An 18,736-nucleotide genomic window follows, 5' to 3' on the forward strand; every position below is an offset into this window, starting at 1 on the left:
GAGCTCCATTGTTGTATCAAAGTTGTAATTCTTTCTAGAATTTATGTCTGCTTGGTAGTTTAACCAAAAATACATTAAGGTTAAGAAAGATTTCTTAGGATGGATTCGGAGGGTTACAAAAATGAGTGTCGTATAAACTAAGGGGTGAAGGTTCATAAGGATTGTGAGTATTTAGTAATGGGAAGATTTTAGGAATTATAGATGTAATGACCCAAAAATCAAGGGTAAAAAAAATTCATTTTTCAATACAATCAAAACACATATATCTTTTAAATCCAAGCTTTCCAAAAACATTGCTAATTAAAAAGCATTATAAGAGTTCATCTCAAAATCAAATATTGCGGAAAATACGGGTGTGTGCGTTGCAATCAAGTCGGGCCCTTCCCTTCCAAACCGATGATACCCGCAACCATAAACAAAATTGTAAGCACGAAGCTTAATGAGTTCCCCATAGCATAACCCACATAGTCCACATAATCACATAAACCATATCAATCACATAAGCCATGCATATAAACATATAAGGAAGCCATGGAAACCCTCAAAGGTCTTACACACATAATCAAGTAAACAATATCAACTACACAAGTTCTACAGATAAACATATAGGGATGCCCTGGAAACCCTCCAGGGTCTTACTCCGGGTGTCATGGGAACCCCCACATGGTCTTAGCCCAATGCCATATAAATCATACATACAAACATATAAGGATGCCCTGGAAACCCTCCAGGGTCTAACTCCAGGTGCCATGGGAACCCCCACATGGTCTTAGCCCAATGTCATGGGAACCCCCACATGGTCTTAACTAAGGATGTCATGGAAACCCTCCAAGGTCTTACACCCTATTACCACGGTGCTTGGTCGAGTGTGTGCTCGACTTTGTGTGCGTTTCGAATTGATAAATTAGGGGTAAGTCATTGGGCTGCGGTTGTGCTAGGGCGAAAGTGTTGTAAGACTACGAGGGAGCTGTAGCATTCCCTAATGCCCAGTTAGGTTGAAAGTGTTGTAAGACTACGTGAAAACTGTAGCATTCACTAATGGCTAGTTAGGGTGAAAGTGTTGAAAGACTATGGGAGAGTCGTAGCATTCACTAATGGCCAGTTGGGGTGAAGGTGTTGTAAGACTACGGGGGAGCCATAGCATTCACTAGTAGACAGATAGTGTGGAAAGTGTTGTAAGACTGCGAGGGAGCCGTAGCATTCACTAGTAGTCAGATAGTGTGGAAAGCGTCTTAAAACTGCGGGGGAGTCGTAGCATTCACAATCGGCCAGATAGTATGGAAGATGCAGAAAGACTGCAGGGTAGTCATGGCATTCACATATTCATTCAGATGACTTAGGCCAGGGTGGGCCAGTTCACCAGGTTGTGAGTAGGTCACAACATAACTGGAATTAGGAACCGGTAGGTCGAAGGAGACTGGACATGATGTAAGACTATAGTTATTCAAGTAGCATTCCCCTTTTGCGTCAGATTCAGTGGCGATAGGTTGTCAACCTATCACGATCGGAGGGATCAAAAAGATTGAAGGATCCATGAGTGGCGGTACAGATACGGCAGTTATTGTTAGACGAGGCCTTCAGAGGTCGCGTGGGGCAAATGCAAGATTGCTTGTTCGCTCAGTAACCAGGCAGGAATCCGATATTCCAGATGTAGGCGTTCTGCATCTGGTTATGGTAATAAAATCCATTCAATTGGTAACGCTGAGATAATCAGGACTGGAGGTGTTTTTCGGTTAGTCATTCCTGGAAGAAATTGATGGTATTGTTTTAACGCGGGCGGTCTGCCAAAGAGTCAGACCAATGTGAGGTCTCAGGATCTGGGGATGCAGGAGTAGTTTCCTGTAGGAGACGAAGGATTTACCCCTCGTCGGGATTAGAGAGAGTCTAGTTATGTTGGGATCTGTTGCCTTGGGAAGGACATTGGAAGCTCAGGATGACATTGTGTCCCTCAGGATGTCGGGTGCCGGTATTCGTTGGGTTCCGAACGGGTTGTCAAGGTCGAAGTGCTCTCAAGGATCCACCTTTAAGAGCAACACCCCGATTCGGGAAGTAGGGCTGAAGGCACGGTATAGTGATTCTGTCAGGATCTGGCCCAGATGGGCAAGGTGACACATTATGTAGGTTTATGATGGAATTTCTGACTGATTCATAATGCTTACTATGTCTTAGGCACGTAAGTATTTGCACAACGATTCCGTGTGGTGCCTTGGTCGATATCCAGGATAAAGAACGCCTGAATCATGAAAGGAAGTAGTGGCAGATATCTAGCAGAAAATGAGGATCTTGAATACATAAGGTAGCAGGGTTAGTGAAGGTACAGTGGGAAACATCAATCGGAGTAGTAAGTGTATAAAGGAAGTCGGGGGCGTGACACGTGAGTAGTATCCGAAGAAGGTGATTGTAGCAGACTTTGAGGACGAAGTCTAGTTTAAGTGGGGGAGAGTTGTAACACCCGGAATGTAGTAGCTTAATTAAGGAAAGATATGTGCCAATTAAGAAGTCAACTCGTCGAGTTGGAGGGGGCAACTCGACGAGTAGGATTATGTTGGCACGCAGGGATTTGAAAACCAACTCGACGAGTTAGGGAGGACCAACTCGACGAGTTGGATTGGGTTTGGGAAACCCTAATTCTGGGATTTTGTGCCCTATTTAAGCAACTTAAACCTCAGGAGTTAGCTTCATTTCCAGCCTCCACTCTTCTAAACCCTAACCTCGAAACCCTAAGGCACTCTTGAGTGATTGTGAGCCATTTCGAGGGTGTTGTGTGTGTGTGTTTGAATCCACTTGGAAGGAAAGAAAGCTTGGGAATACAAGAAGGAGCTACTAGATCCAAAAACTCTTCACCAATGGCGGAATCTTTGTGGTATAAAGTTGTCACCTTGACTTGTAGTTTAGTAGATCTCATTTCTTGTAGTTCGGGTTTGGTTTTTGGACTTTGTCTTGTGTATCCAAAGAAGAGAAGTTTCCAGGGGTTAAGGATGTAGATCTGGCCCCTACATGACCTTTAGAGGATTACAGTTGCAAACTTTAATAGCCTCCATGTTCCATTCATGAAGTATGTCCATTATGAAGCCAAAAATGGACCTTAGAGAGTGTTAGAAGCATGCATGGATGTAAAGTTGGAAACTTTACATGATTAAAACACCTTAGGACCTCAGATATGTGTTTTGGGACGTTGTAGTGGGAATTTAAGGGCTTAATGGGTTAAGACCCTCTTTAAGGAACCTAGGGTTTGAGTTTGAAGCTTAATAAGTGATTCTTGAGGGTAAAGTTGGAAACTTTACCCTTCTGTACATCAATGTGGAAGAGATATGAGGTTTGGAGTCCTTGGATTCAAGAGAAAAACTTAATGCATTAGGTGGTTTTGGCAGACTGGAGAACTCGACGAGTTCATTAGTGAACTCAATGAGTTGGTATGTGATTATCCCGATTCTAATGAAAATAGGGCAACTCGTCGAGTAGTAGCGAAACTCGACAAGTTGGGTCAAGACATCGCGATTATGTCCTTAAGGGGAACTCGACGAGTTAAGGTACAACTCGACGATTTGGGTCAACTCAGAGCATTGACTTTGACTTTGACTTTGACCGAGTGTTGACTGGTGGTTGTCGAGGCCAACAAAATTAATAAACCTAATTATTACACACTAAAATAGTGTATAGCGGTAAAGGGATCGAATCCACGGAGATTGGTTCAATTTGATAACTCTATGAAAAATCTCTTTGTAAAAATACTTGGAATATGACAATAAAAATAAAATGGGGGGATTTGGTGTATTGAAATACTTGAAACAAACTACAATTAACTATGAATTAAATAGACAATTTCAACAAAAATAAGGATTTGATGTAAAATCAATAAGGGAGAGATGGTTGACTTAAAGTTTCCTCACTTTGACTTTTGATGAACATATCGTTAGAATCCAATGGTGCAATACTTTGATTTAAATCCTTAATTTGGCTATAGTAATCCAAGAAGCTTGAGATTACCTAGACTTTTCTTAGTTGTTAAAATGGTTAGAGAAGCTCATAATAATTTCCTTAGTCAAAGTCACAATTTCCATTAAGCATGTAATTAGTGAAAGTCAACTAGCATTAAGAACCAAAAAGTCACCAAATCCAAGAGGGGTCAAATGCTTTCACCACCATATTGGAGGAAATGTTTTTAAGATTGTGTGAAGCAAAAACAACACAAAAATCATTTGTTGCTTGCTAATTTGAGGATCCTTTACTTAATCAAGAAATTAGCCAACTAATCACCACAAACACATTTAAACTCATGAATAAAAACCTACTAATAGTGATAATATGATAAAAACACAAAACATTTCCATAAAGATTTAAGAACAAGTTCATAGATTCTTCAACATTCAACAAAAGTTCAAAGGATTCAACAAAAAGTCAACCAAGATTAGTTTAGCCAAGCATGGCTAAACTCAAAGAAACAAAGTTAGATGAGATTGTACCAAACATTTTACAATAATCAAGAGGTGAAATCAAGATGTTCTTGAGGTGTTCTTGGCCTTCAAAAGCACTCCAAACTCCAGAGAGAACAAGCCAAACTCGGGCCTTCAAGATTAGGCTAAAGAGGCACACCCACCTTTCCAATATAGAGCTCTTAGCAAAATCCCGAAATTGCCCTTGTTAGGAATCCACGCGGGTTGCGGGGAATCTTACGCGGGTCGCGGGCTCTGATGGGTATTTTGGGCGTCTTCAAGTCTTGGGCCCCCACAGCTAATCTATTGGCCCAGTTCAAGTCTAATCAGCTTCTAGCTCATTTTTTTCAATATTTCTTCAATTTGAGCCCAATTTGTCTTCCCACATCACTCAAAACTTCCGCAAACTCCTAAACATCGATCTTGCACACTCAAGAATTTTCCCGTGCCTTTTAAATTTAAAGTTCAACACTTCCACACCTTCAAGCAATTGACAAGTCCACTCCATGAACCACCTCCATAGCCATCAAGCACGAAATCCCCATTTCCCTTCAAGCCCAATCGCCTCCCAAGAGTCCCGCTCAGCTAGTCTCCAAGAAAATCTGCAATAATGCTCAAGAAACTAGAAAGTACCCGAAATGGCCATAAAAATAACAAAAGGGAAAATATGCATGGAAATTAACTAAAATGCGAATGGAATGTGCTAAAAAAACTATAAAAAGAAGTAAATAAAATGAAGCTATCATTGACTCGGGTTGATCATTCAGTACTTCAGGCCTTTTTAAATATTGGGCCTTCTTAGGTTGGGTATATGATGGATTGTGCCTTATTGGGCTTTGTGGGCTATTTCGGGTTTGGGATGTTATTTGGAGGGCTTTGTGGGCTAGTCAAGACCTCGGGGGGTCCCCAAGGCATTGGGCTAAGACCATGCGGGGGTACATATGGCACCCAGTGTAAGACCCTGGAGGGTTTCTAGGGCATCCTTATATGTTTGTATACATGATTTATATGACAGTGGGCTAAGACCCTGGAGGGTTTCCAAAGCACCCGGAGTAAAGACCCTGGAGGGTTTCCAGGGCATCCCTATTTATTTATATGCAAGACTTGTATAGTTGATACGGATTAGGTGATTATGTGTGTAAGACCTTGAAGGGTTTCTATGGCATCCTTATATGTAGCTTATATGGCTTATGTTATTGATATGGTTTATGCGGTTTATGTGGATTATGTGGGGTATGCTCTGGGGAACTCACTAAGCTTCGTTCTTACAGTTTTGTTTATGGTTTCAGGTATCATCGATTTGGAAAGAAAGGGCCCGGCTTGATCACAACGCACACACCCATGTTTTCCGCAATATATGTTTTTGGGAAGAACTCTGATAAATGTTTTTAATTAGAAATGTTTTAGGAAGCTTAGATTTAAAAGATATATGTGTTTTGACTGTATTGAAAAATGAAATTTTTACCCTTGATTTTTGGTTCGTTACAATTAGGGTTTCACTAAATCGGGCACCACCCACTGCCACCTCGGGCGGTGGTGGTCGACGGCGGCTCACGACGGCAGCCACCACCTCGTGGTGGTGGTGGTGGTTATGATTCTAAATCAAAACACATCAAAACAACCCAAAATGCAATCCAATCACCCACAAGAGCACACGGCCACCCAAGGTGGCGGTTGGGTGGCGGCGTGAGGTGGAAGCCACCACCTCATGGTGGAAGTGACGGGTTTTTCCGGCCCAACGACATACATAAAACATAATACCACCAGCACACACCTAAATACACAGTAAAACACGCACACAGACACCTTCCACGCCGCTGGTGGTGACGGGAGATGGCAGCAGGCGGCGGCCACCATGGCTAGCGGCCATGGTGGTTCTTTTCCTCGGTTTTCGGCCAGTAACACTCGTACAACACATCTCGGGTTCAATAGCAACATATAACCATACACAACACGATACTACAGCTCCCAACCACCAACTAGGCGGCTGTGACGCTGGAACAAGCTGAAATGGCGACCGAAAGCCATTTCTGGAGGCAACGACGGGCCTGACGTCTAACTCATAGGGAAGAATGAAGGAGTGAGGTGATGCTGGCATACCGAGAGCCTTCTGATCACTCACGGCCCGCGCGGCGACATCCTCAGCTTCAATCTTTGGTGTTCGGCAGCTCCTCCGGCTGCACACAACGTCACCGACATCAGGGGTTGTTGGGGTGGCGTCCGACGGTGAGGTTGCAGGTGGAGGAATAGTTGTCGGACTCGACACTGCGGCGGCAACTGGGATTGCTTCTCATGGTGGCGACTGAAGAAGAGATTAGGTTTAGGGTTTTAAGTGATGCCACTAGAGGGAAGGATGGCATCGGGTTTAATTAATTTCGTTTCCATTCAAACTTTTGCACATTTTACAAGTTTGGCCCCTCCCCATTAGGATCTTTTTTCAAATTAAGCCTGCAATTTACAAAGGAGCCCCCAACATCCAAGATTCATAACAATTCAAGTCCAATGTTTCAATATAGCTCCCCAAAACTCCAAAAATTATTTCATTTAACTTCTCGTGGCTAGCACTAATGAAATATCATGGATTTAGGACTATTATTCAATTATTAATTTTTATCTATTTGTTTATTTTAAACGGAATGTTACAATAGACACAAATACATGCATTGGGCTCTTGGGATAATGGTTGGGTTTTAAATAGATTATTTTATGCAATACTGGTAAGTTAAAAATCAGTTTGCTTGGGGGCAAGCAAAGATTAAGTGTTAGATATTTTTATATGTGGATATTATATATATATATATATATATATATATATATATATATATATATATATTACATCATATCTTAATGTTTTTAGCCATTTTTATGCTCATTATTGAACAAAAGATACTTAATCTATTGTATGTTGTGTTGTAGTAGTAAAAGGCATCCACAGAGAAGATGGAAGCTGGAAGCTGGAAGTTGGAAACTAGGAACTTGGATCAATTCTAGAATGAAGAAAATCCTCGTTCCTACGTCTTGGTGACATTCCCACGTCATGGTGTTTTGAATTTTTCCCGTCGATCCTGGAAGACTTGCGGATTACGTGATAAATCTGAAGATCATCTCCTGGGGGACTTGCCACGACATGGTGGACTGACTTTGAGAAAAATATAAATATATGGCACATTCCTCTAAAACCTAGACTTTTGCTGGAGCTTTTGTTGACTTTTGACGGCCAAGAAAGTACCTTGAAGCTTGGAGTTGCAGAAGATCGATTAGAAGCTTGGATTTGAGATATTTGAGGCAAAACATCTTACTAATACTTTTTCTTCTTGTGCTTAATCATGAATAACAAGTTGAACTTCATTTTATGAGTTTACTTGCTAAAGTCATGGGCTAAAAACCCCTGACTTTCATTTAGATTAGGCTACTTATCTTTTTATGGTTTGATTTATGGATTGGATTATGTTTAGTTGGTTATTTGTTACTTTAGCTTATTAAAAAACCTTTTATACTTATGAGAACTACTTTTCTATTTATTGTTGAGTTTAATTTAGTTTGCATGACCATCATTCCTGATTAAACTTGAATCTTATTCCTGATTAAACATGAATCTTATGATCTTTGTGAATTGCAAAATAATAGGACTAGTGTTTTGACCAAAACCTAGGGTTAAATAGAAAAGTGGGTAAGTAATTATGGGAGCTAATATATGACAATCAATCATATATTGAATTGATTTAATGAACAAAATTGATCAATCCATTATAAGTCTAATTTAACTCGAACCAAACACTAATAAATTTGTTAGTTTATCCGTTTGATCACCGTATGAATGAACTTATTTACTAAAGGATTAGGTTAGTAAACATCAAACTTTTTGACTAGCATGTAGCTTTTCAGGTAATACGTCAAGTCGTCAACAATCAACATAACCTTAAATATTGATTATGGTTTACGAAATTCCTTTCCTTTTATCCCGTTGGATGGCAAAATGATTGGTTATGTTTGACAAAATAGTTGAATAGTTAGCTGATAAGCTAGTATATAAACAATAATGTTTGGTAAAAGTAGCTAATAAACTAGGTGAAATATGCAAAATGAGATTAAAAAAAGCATGTATAAGCAGTGGGGAACGCAGAACATTTTCGTAGGGGTGACACTAAAAAAAATTCCAAATAAATCTATATTAGTAGTGTCACTCGTGTTTTAAGTCGGTACACCCAATAGACTGACTAAACATTAAAAAAAAAAAAATTAAACTACGTGCCGGCGTCGGAGCCGTGGCCCGGGACCTCTGGGGCACCACTAAGGTCTGCCACTTTGTATAAGTTTGAGTTTTTATAATTAATAAACGATATATTTGGAAAAATTATAAAAACCTCAATAAATTTAATAAGACGTTAGTCTGAGTAGCTTTTTAACAAACGAGTTTATAAGCTACTTTTTGATTTGTCAAACATGGTAACCGAAAAAAATCAAAAAATAAGCACGTGATAACCTAAATCATTTAAATGTTTGCATTTTCTATACAGTTTGATTGATATTATTTAGTTTTATTTTTTTTGAATGGAAAATCGAATCTAATTATCAGGACCAATCCTAAGGAATTAAATTTTTCAAAGGCCTGGGACAAACTAGAAAAAATAGCTCTTATTGTTATTATAAGTTTTTATTTCTAAATAAAAATGTATAGAATATATAATAAAAAAATTGGGCCCTATGCAGCTGCGCATCCCCTCCCCCTGCTAATCATAAACTATGTTTGTATTCGTTTATGTCCCAAATAAGATTTAAACCCTCGACATGAAGGAGAAAACACAAACATCTGATACAGTTTGATGGCTAGAAGCCTTTGGTATTATCAATGTAATTTTTATATTTAATTTCTTAAGAAATAACAAATAAAACATACATTTCTTTGTGGCAGAACAACGTTAAAGACCCAAACCATTACTTAAGACAAGAAAACAATCCTAAGGTGTGATTTAAAGAGAATCTATTTAAATATAAACAGTGGATCATTTTTCCCACCAACTCAATTCCCAAAAGAGCAACTCATTTATTTCAACATTAAATTTTGTTTGACCATATATTTGGTCAAATGTTAATGAGAACTTCATACAATATAAAATTGTGGTATGTATTAAATGGTGAAATAATGAAACTGATCGAACGAAATGTTCAATCATTACGAAGCCTTTTGCCTCATTGGGGTGCACAGTGCCCTAAAACAATAATCGGTCAACAATGACTTGTTCCCTTGAATGTGTTGTCAAGGAGGGTGGTTAAAAACAATGTTAACCGAATAATGTTTAAGTTCTATATTTGTTGACATGGCTCAACACGTTACTAATATGGATATAATGCGTGATAAGAATTATTGTAACAATTTCATTAAATGAAAATCTAACTTTTGCTTTTATACCAACAAAGAAAAAATAAACAAACATAACTAAATTGCCCGTTTATTTATTTATTTTTCTATTTGATCGTCAGAGATATTTATAAAAAAGAAAAAGGTCTAACAAGACATTCGGAAAAAAAATACATTAAATTTGTGATGGTAGTTATGTTTTGAAGTCAACCAATTATCACGGTGTTGTTTGTTTTTAAAAGAAGAAACTGTAAGATAAAAACATACCACATCTACAGTAGAAGAGTTGTGCCAAAAGTGAACAATTTGCAAAAAAAATATTGTTTATTTTTTAAATATACAAACTACTAAAATAAATTGATTTATAACAATTCCAAATTACATACCATAGGGACTTCAAATTACATTAATATAAGTTTCAAATTACAAATTTACGTACTATACCATCAAATTACATAAATAATGACTTGCAAAATTGTTGTCATGGTTGCATTTCTTTAATAGCATGCAATGTTTATAGTTGCCTCTTCAAGAATGCGAGATCTAAAAGATCCTTAAAAAAAAATTCTTTAGGTTAAATTGTAAAAATTTTAGATTTAGATGATCGAGATCTTTCATACCATGGAAACAACAAATTTAAAAATATGTTCTTCAAACTCTTTTGAAAAGTCATCATGTGAAATCTAGAGAGATTCGGATAGAGTTTATGTCATTTGATAGTTTTCATTTCGCACCAGAGCTTTGTTTGGTCTTGTAGGAGACTATAATCAGGATAAACGAAAACAAAATAGAAATTGACGAAAGTTGAGACTTGTTTTTGACATAATTTCCTTAAAACAAATTTGAACCACACTGGGTGTTTATTTCCCAGGATACAACAACAAAAAAGGTTCTTCAAGACCGCCGAACTCAACAAGATTCGGATATTACCTTGTTAGGTGCTAGAAAACACAACCTTAAAATTGAAAAAGAGGGAAGAGTTTTTGGTTCTTTTTACCATATACAAGAATACTTAATTTATAGTGTAAATTTGTAACTATTACCGTAATTATAATTTATGGTAAACAAAACCAACAACTTAATTGCAAAATCAAATCAATATAAAACACAAAAAATGTAAGTTATTTATTTTAATTTAATTTAAATAAAATTTAACAAAATTAGAATTTTGCTTAATTTAATTGTTTAAACATTTAACCACTCAATCAACCATTCAAACACCCACTTTGGTGATAAGTTTCTCATTCATTTTTTTCAACAAATCTTGCAATTATTTTTTTTATGTACACTCTATCTTGTCCCATACTTTTAATACTAATACCTATGATGATAAAACCTTTTAATGATGAACGTAATACAAGGTACAAGAAATCATCAAATATTATAGCAACACTTTTAGATTGCGAGAACGATATCAAAAAATCATCAAGAGTCACCACCTTATCCTTAATAATTTTATCAAACACTTGTAACATTTGGTACTTAACTCATAAGAAAAAAATACACAAAACCAACAAACTTTACCAAAAAGTATGATGGATCAAACAAAACAATGCAGAAAACCAACAAACCTCGCCATAAATTTATTAATCCTTCACATAGAAAACAAGAACATCAAAATTTTACAATAATCGCAATGCACAAAGATGATTAATGGGTTGTCGTTGGTTGTTGTTGTCGATGGAAGAGTGTAAAAAAAATGTTTTTTAAATCATGTGCGCGACGCACGTAGACGCGTATATATAAACCCGCATTGTTCCTAGTAGAGGACGAGCATACCTTTTTTAGGTATGCGGTTTACTAAAAAACAAATGATCTCTAAGGTAAAATGTTTGCTCGTTGTTTACACGATGTACACAAAAGTAGTCAAGAAGCTCTTTTTGAAAAAACAAACACCACCTAAAATTATTACTACTATTGCATTACTATTAACTGACAAAAAAATGATTGTATCACTATAAAATCAAAAGTAATGGTTTTTCTTGGTTTATAAAAAAAAACAATTATTTTATTTTTTTTATTGATGCAATTGCCCATTTGTATACGACTTTGTTTCATGATGTGAACTCTGCGAAAAGTGGCTTAGGTAAATGTTCTTTGTTTTTCTATGTTCGTTTTTTTTTGTCATGTCGACCTTGGTTGAGCAACTTATCAAACCTCAAATTATTAATTGAACGACCTAAGAATTGCCGAAAATCACAACCAATTAGTTGATGATAATAACCTATTGTATTTATTGTTTCTATCTAACGAGTTTACAAGATAACCCAAGTCGTTGAACTTATAAAGGTGCTACCACATGATAGTTCCATTTAGATGAAGATATAGTGTGTGATGTTTGCAAGGAAGAGATTCAGATATTTATCTTTAACAAAAGCTTAGAGTTATATATTTCTAAACCAATATATGTGTGATCTAGAAGTAGTATCGTTTTGATTAGATAAAAGTCTTTTTAATGATAATAAAACAAGATTCAACGCATGATTATATGTGATGGTGGCGTGGTTGAACTATTTTAAATTGGTTGCACTCCCACACTCTCACATATTTGGTATTACCAAACCATGAAAAGCCCGACATATTTGTTTTACTACAGTTTCACTTGTATTTTGCAATAAATATTTTACTCATATTTGAATTTAAATCAATGCATTCCTTTTTGAATTTAAGAACTCATTTTTCGGAGCTTAAATTCAAAAAGAAATGAATGGATTAAGTTCCATAAGTTATTAATAGGAGTAGTTTGGAATGTTTCCTTGAAGCTTATATGAAAAAGTGAATTTTGGAGAAGTTCAAAAATCACTAAGTAGCCTAATTTGGAGCTTTATAACTCAAGGTCTAAAGTCGATATGTGATTGGACTGATAGTGTTCTAAATGAAAACTGTAGTCGACGTGATAAGGAATCTATAGTTAAAAGATTCTATTAAATCTGAGTTTATATGAAAAAGTTGTAGGAGTTTGAAGTTAAGAAAAAAAATCCATTAACTGTGAAAAAATAAGAAAAAATTGTCTTGGAAATTTCCTATATCAATAGAAAGCCCTTGCCACAAAGAACATAAAAAAGATGAATCGGGTTAATCTGAGTTTCTATAAAAATATATGAGGGTTCGAATTTAGAAAAAAAAATGAACATTAGACAAATACAAAATTGCAACCAATTAGCTGAAATTGTGGTCCATGAAGGTCCAACTATGATTTTGATGATTATATGGGTTATTTTTTAATTGTGTGTCTATTTCTTGGAAAGAAACTAATGAATTGAGCTAAACTTGTCTTTTTTTTTCTCAAATTATAATCTAAGTGGTAACACTTATCTAAACAAATCTTTAATTATATAAGTGGACAAATTATATATTTTATAATAACAAAAATTGGTCATTTTATAAATTATTGCCTTTTGTTATTTATTTATTTATTATTATTTGTTTTTTATTGTTTTTGGTTAGCATCGTTATGCCTTTTGTGGAACCAAAAATTGAGAAAGTGCACCTTATGATTCTAGTTAAAAGACTACTTTTCTAAGTGCAGTCCACCGTCTCCTTTTGTAACTAGATAGAGAGATACTTGAGTGATTGTATCTTCACTTTAAAAATATTGTATCTTCTATATGAGGATATGAATTCGTTTGTAAACTTATTAACATAGTTTTTATTGGTGATTTTTATACATGATTTAATTTGGAAATCTGATTGCAGCTGAATCGAATGCCTCAACTCCCATGTATTGTTATATTAAAGCTACACAGTCTAACACATATAATACAGTATATAATGTGAAATCAAGACATATACACATCCTTAACACAGTTTCGTGAACATAAAACTGGTGCTATAAATCTTGGTTAAGCTGCTTACCAAACCTCAAATGGAAAACTTAACAAGTGAACAATAAAAAATTAGTTGGTGATCGTGATGATAGCTTATTGTGTTTAGAGTTCCTATGTGGCAAGTTTAACATATAATGCAAGCTGTTAAACTAAGAACGTGCTATCACATGTTATATATAGTCTCATGTGCAGGGTCAGCTCAAGGCAAGTTCAGAAGGTGTCCATAAACAGGACTCATCCTTCACCAGGACCCAATTTTTTAGTCTAATGTAGTAGTACATTCATTGGGGCACTTCTCTCCTTCACCGAAAACCAAAACACGTTTTCTTACAAATCAAAGAGAATCAAAACTGAAAGCGGGATCATGATTAAAATCAAGTTTTCAGTCGCACTCGTGAAGATAAAGCAATTGATGGTGAGAAACGATTCAATTCTAGGTAACGATCTCATAATCCCTAGGATATCTCCGGATTTAAAATATCGCATCCTTCAAGGCTTCAGCAATACAGCAACAATATCTGCATCTTGGATCTCATAAAAAATCGTAGTCTTCAACACTCTTCCTGTTCTTGAATTGCAGCCTTTAACCATGACACACCCTTATGTTAAAAAATCATTGTTTTCAAACTTAATCTCACTTCTTCTTTTTAAACCACAAGACAACAGCATTGTTCTAAACTTATTCTCTTCTTTCTTGACATTTTATAAGTTGTAAGTAATTGAGTAATAGTATATCATTATATCTTTTATTTTTATTTTTTTTACATTTTAGAGATTTTTTTTTATTTAGATTTAACAGGTTTTTAGAGTAATGCATTTGGATTATCAAGAGTCTATGAGTTTTTTATTCCTTTATTTCTAAATAATATGGTGTATTATACGTTTTTTTATCATTCATCCTTTCTGATTTTCATTTTTAAGAGATAGATGTTGTATTTAATTGTGATTTTAACATCTCTTCTAATTTTGATTTTCACAAAATTTTAGTTTTAATAGGACAGTCATCCAGAATCTAGTTTTATATGTTTTTTAATATGTAAACTACAAATAAAATTACCAGTTTTAGATTCTATAGATTTTGATTATATCAGAGCATCACTTTTGAATTTTAAATTTTAGTCATCCCAGATTTTATTTTTCTTTCTTTCTGATTCAGATTTTCACATTTCACTTTTTGTGAATTTGATTTGATTTTTCTAAGAGCACGAAAAGAGAATTACAAATGAGGTGTTATGCTAATACATTTCCTTCCGTCCCAATATTATTGTCCACAGACAAAAAACACACACATTAAAAAAATCATTAATTGTCACTAACTTTATATAATAAAATAATAGTTTTGTCCTTACTTTGTATTTAATGTTCCATTAAATGCTTAGTTGGTTAAGTAATAATGAGAGGGTATTTTGGTAAAAATGTTGTTTATTTTTAGAAATGAACTATTATTTTGGTACAAACCAAAGAGGAAAGATGGACTATAATTTTGAGATGGAGGGAATAACAATTTATAAGTAGAAAGGAGTTTATTATTTCTTTTTTTGTGCCAATGTACCATCTGAAATGAAATTTTGTCTTTTATATATACCACAAGTTTAAATGGCAGATTAGAATTTTTATTGTTTATTTTTTTAGAATTTTCAAGATTTAAAGACTTTTTAACTAAAATTCCACAGGTCCTCTAAATTGTGGGCCGCCTTGCTCATGTGTGATGAAGGTAGCATGTGATATTACCAATAAAGAGATTTAGATCTTTCATATTTCTCTTACCTTGGTCTTCGGTTATAGCGACTGGACGTTCTTAACCTTCTTTTAGAAAAATTATAAAATTCACTAGAATCATATTGATATTTATTTAGAGGAGTTGAAATGATCCAAAAAAAAAAAAAGCAAGTCCCTATGGTTTAGGGTAATTTGCATGTTTGATCTCTAACTTATTTTTTTACTTCGGAAGGTCCCTATTGTTTGTTTTTGTTACGCACTTGGTCCGTGTCTTTACCTAAAGAACCTATTTTGCCATTGAATTTTTAATTTATTTAAATAAACACACCATCAACCTCATCCCCTCACCTTACTTTACATACTCCACCATTTTTTTCTATTTAAATAATAATAATCTTTCAGGTAAGACCAAACGCATAACAAAAACAAATAGTATGAACCAATGACGTAACAAAAACAAATAGTAAGGACTTTCCAAGTTAAAAAACAAGTTAGAGACCAAACACACATATTATCCCAAACCATAGGGACCATTCATGTAATTTACTCAAAATAAAGCTATTGTTATCGTCTCAAAGCCTTTTTTTTGTCCATGATTGGGTCTTTAGACAATTTTTTTTTAAGTTCTTATGACAGTAGGTTTACTTTTATATATTCTTATGTTCCATTTTGGTCATTAAACCTTCTGTGTACGCCTAAAAATATTTTTTGTACCATTTTATGTGCTTTTGTTACCATTAACATATCATTGGAATTTTAACATTTATTATTATTTCCTATTAAATTGTAGTATCGTAGCTAGGATGTAATCAACTCTTATGACTAAAGCAAGCTACTTAGTATGTGGAGGAAACAAAACAAGTATACAACAATCAAAATTCAAAACAAAACAAAACAAAGAGGAATACAATGAAACTACCTTGGCTTGTACAGACCAGACCAGAACATCACATTACATTAATTCTACCAACACAGAAAGATAAACCATTTTTTCCATATAACTTCTTAGACCTCATAAAATTTAATTAAAAAAAAAACACAGAACAGACTTGCAACAGCCACAATGAAACACCTACTAATTTAAATTTTTTTTTTCTTTCTTTTGATATAATAATCTTAAGACCATTTTCTGGACATACATACCCGTCCGTGTAAAGGTTAAGCATTGTACGTGAAAAAAGTCATGGTTTGTGGAGTTTGAAGCCGAATACTCTTGGGGTGTAGCTTTGTATGGCCTTTTGTGGCTTCAGGTGACCATAACTCATCAAGAACAAGTGAGGGAAAGTCGTTCCAAAATAAGCTCCATCAATATCTATTATGCAACCAAAGTCAAGGAACACAAACATACAAAAATTTAAAAAAAAAAAAAAAAAAAAAAAAAAAAAAATAGATTTTAATAAAGGATACTGCCTTGGTATTTGGATCGAGGGTAGTAGATATCTTCACATTTAGGACAGTAAATTTTCACAGTGCTGGATCGAGGTATGTCGGATTGGCCAACAGGAAGACAGGGTTGTCCACAGCAGTAAACTCTTGGGCACCTTCCAAAGTCGTAATTTTTGTACTTTTCCAACTATATATTATATAATGTTTTGAACACTACAAATCTCAATATGTATATTTTATAAAATTATATTATGAACAAACATGAAAAAGAGATTAGAGCTGTACCATTGCAGACATTCCACGGGTGGTCAATATGTATCGCACATGAATCAGGCCATACAACATCTCAGCTGCTGACTCAACCAGTTCATTCTGTTCTTCAGTGAACATATCCCCTGCTTATTTACATAACAAATCACCATCACTTTAATCAAACCAAATATATACTATATATTAAATTCTAACAAACAATACAACATATATGAACATTGTTTAAAGGGATATACCAGTTGAATATCCAAGATTGAGAAAAAGTATGAGAATAGAGGGAGAGTATAGAGCTTACCATGAGAAGATTCTGCATCTAAGATTAGATCAAGTGCATAATCAAAATAAGGAACTTGACTGCTTAACCCACAGAGGTTGAAATCATCTTGAATGTACTCATCATCAACTTCACAGAAAAATTCATTTCCACGCAAATTGCAAAACCATGAAATCCAAGATGTATCATCCTCATCTGAACCACTAACATCAGACTCCTCGCTGTCTGTTTCAGATTCATCTGCAATTACAATCAAAAATAAATGTCATTATGTATTGTAAGAGATAAAACACCAAGTTTAGGTGCATTCATCTTGTTATACATTCAAACATGCCATTAAATGGGTAATTCATCTATCCAAACCACAAGACAGAATCTGATCAAACAGGTTAATATTTGCATAAACACAATAGTAACCCAGGCATCCATTCATGCAGGATAAGCACTTAGAATATCATTTCCAATATTCTTGAAAATATGAATGTAGTGTGTGTATGATTAAATTTGACTCATAACAAAGACTCTGATTAACATATTCACAGCAATAAAAAAAAGGCAGGTAATGATACGGTGTAGATATGCATAATCCCAAGCGATATCTTTTTCACACGAATAGATGCCATAAATGATTGAATCTAACAGATTTAAGCAATGCAAAGAGCTCATCCACAATTATTCTTCTATCAGCATACCATAACGTTCGGAAAGTACAGATTTTTCAGAAGAAAACAAACCATCGGAGCCCTTGTTTTTGGGGTTGGCAAGAGTAGAGGAGGAACGGTTGTCACGATGGTGGTCCATGTGATGGGATTTTCCACCGCCACCTGCTGCAGAAGTTGACGGCATAGACAATTTTTCTTTCTCCTTGCTATTATTATTCAAAACCCTGGAGGTCGAAGATGACGTCTTTTCTAAGTGCTTGTCCAAGGCATCATTGATTCGTTTCCGATCCAACGGTCCACCACCTCCTCCTCCAACCATTTCCGACTTCGCCGAAGATCCACCTCGATCCCTGTACATAAATATTGGTATATTCGTACGTATAGGTAGATATCTCTCTAAGTTTCCGAAGAAACTATAGATCTGATTCAAGATTTCGTTTAACCTAATTGAATAAAAGAAAGAAAAATAAAGAAAAGAAGATCAAGGTTCTGAGGGACGAAAAGGGGTGCATCCACGAAGATTGAACAAAGGGAGATGGGAAAAATTAGGGTTCGTGAACATCGGAAGAGAGAGCTAAAGCTCTTATTTTCTCTCTCTCCTCTTTCTTCGTTTCCTATTCTTGATTTTTTAGTGGGAAAATAATTTTTTTATTCCGATAAATGTATTTGCTTAAACATATTTTTCTTAAATACTTGAAAGAATTTTATCGACATAATCATAAAATAATTGTCCATTAGGCTATAATTCAATAACAATTATTTTAACATTAATAAAAAAAACTAATGATCAACATGATATTTTTAAT

General features: G+C 35.0%; 1 protein-coding gene across 2 annotated transcripts; it reads right to left on the reverse strand.

The window, feature by feature from the left end:
* Window positions 1-16,216: 16,216 nt before the first annotated feature.
* On the reverse strand, window positions 16,217-18,583 carry LOC145101719 (putative casein kinase II subunit beta-4). 2 transcript variants are annotated; one of them, XM_079038995.1, is made up of 5 exons: window positions 18,003-18,583; window positions 17,290-17,508; window positions 17,010-17,119; window positions 16,746-16,911; window positions 16,217-16,650 (listed from the first exon to the last, which is right to left on the reverse strand). In XM_079038995.1, the coding sequence occupies exons 1-5, from the start codon at window positions 18,286-18,288 to the stop codon at window positions 16,520-16,522; spliced, it is 912 nt and encodes a 303-aa protein (XP_078895121.1). In that variant the 5' UTR covers window positions 18,289-18,583; the 3' UTR covers window positions 16,217-16,519. The 2 variants fall into 2 exon arrangements, with proteins under 2 accessions (XP_078895121.1, XP_078895120.1); XM_079038994.1 differs by having other exon boundaries at window positions 17,010-17,122.
* Window positions 18,584-18,736: the final 153 nt, after the last annotated feature.

Source organism: Lactuca serriola, chromosome 4, assembly GCF_051521515.1.
Source record: "Lactuca serriola cultivar US96UC23 chromosome 4, Lser_US96UC23_V15, whole genome shotgun sequence".
NCBI lineage: Eukaryota > Viridiplantae > Streptophyta > Magnoliopsida > Asterales > Asteraceae > Lactuca > Lactuca serriola.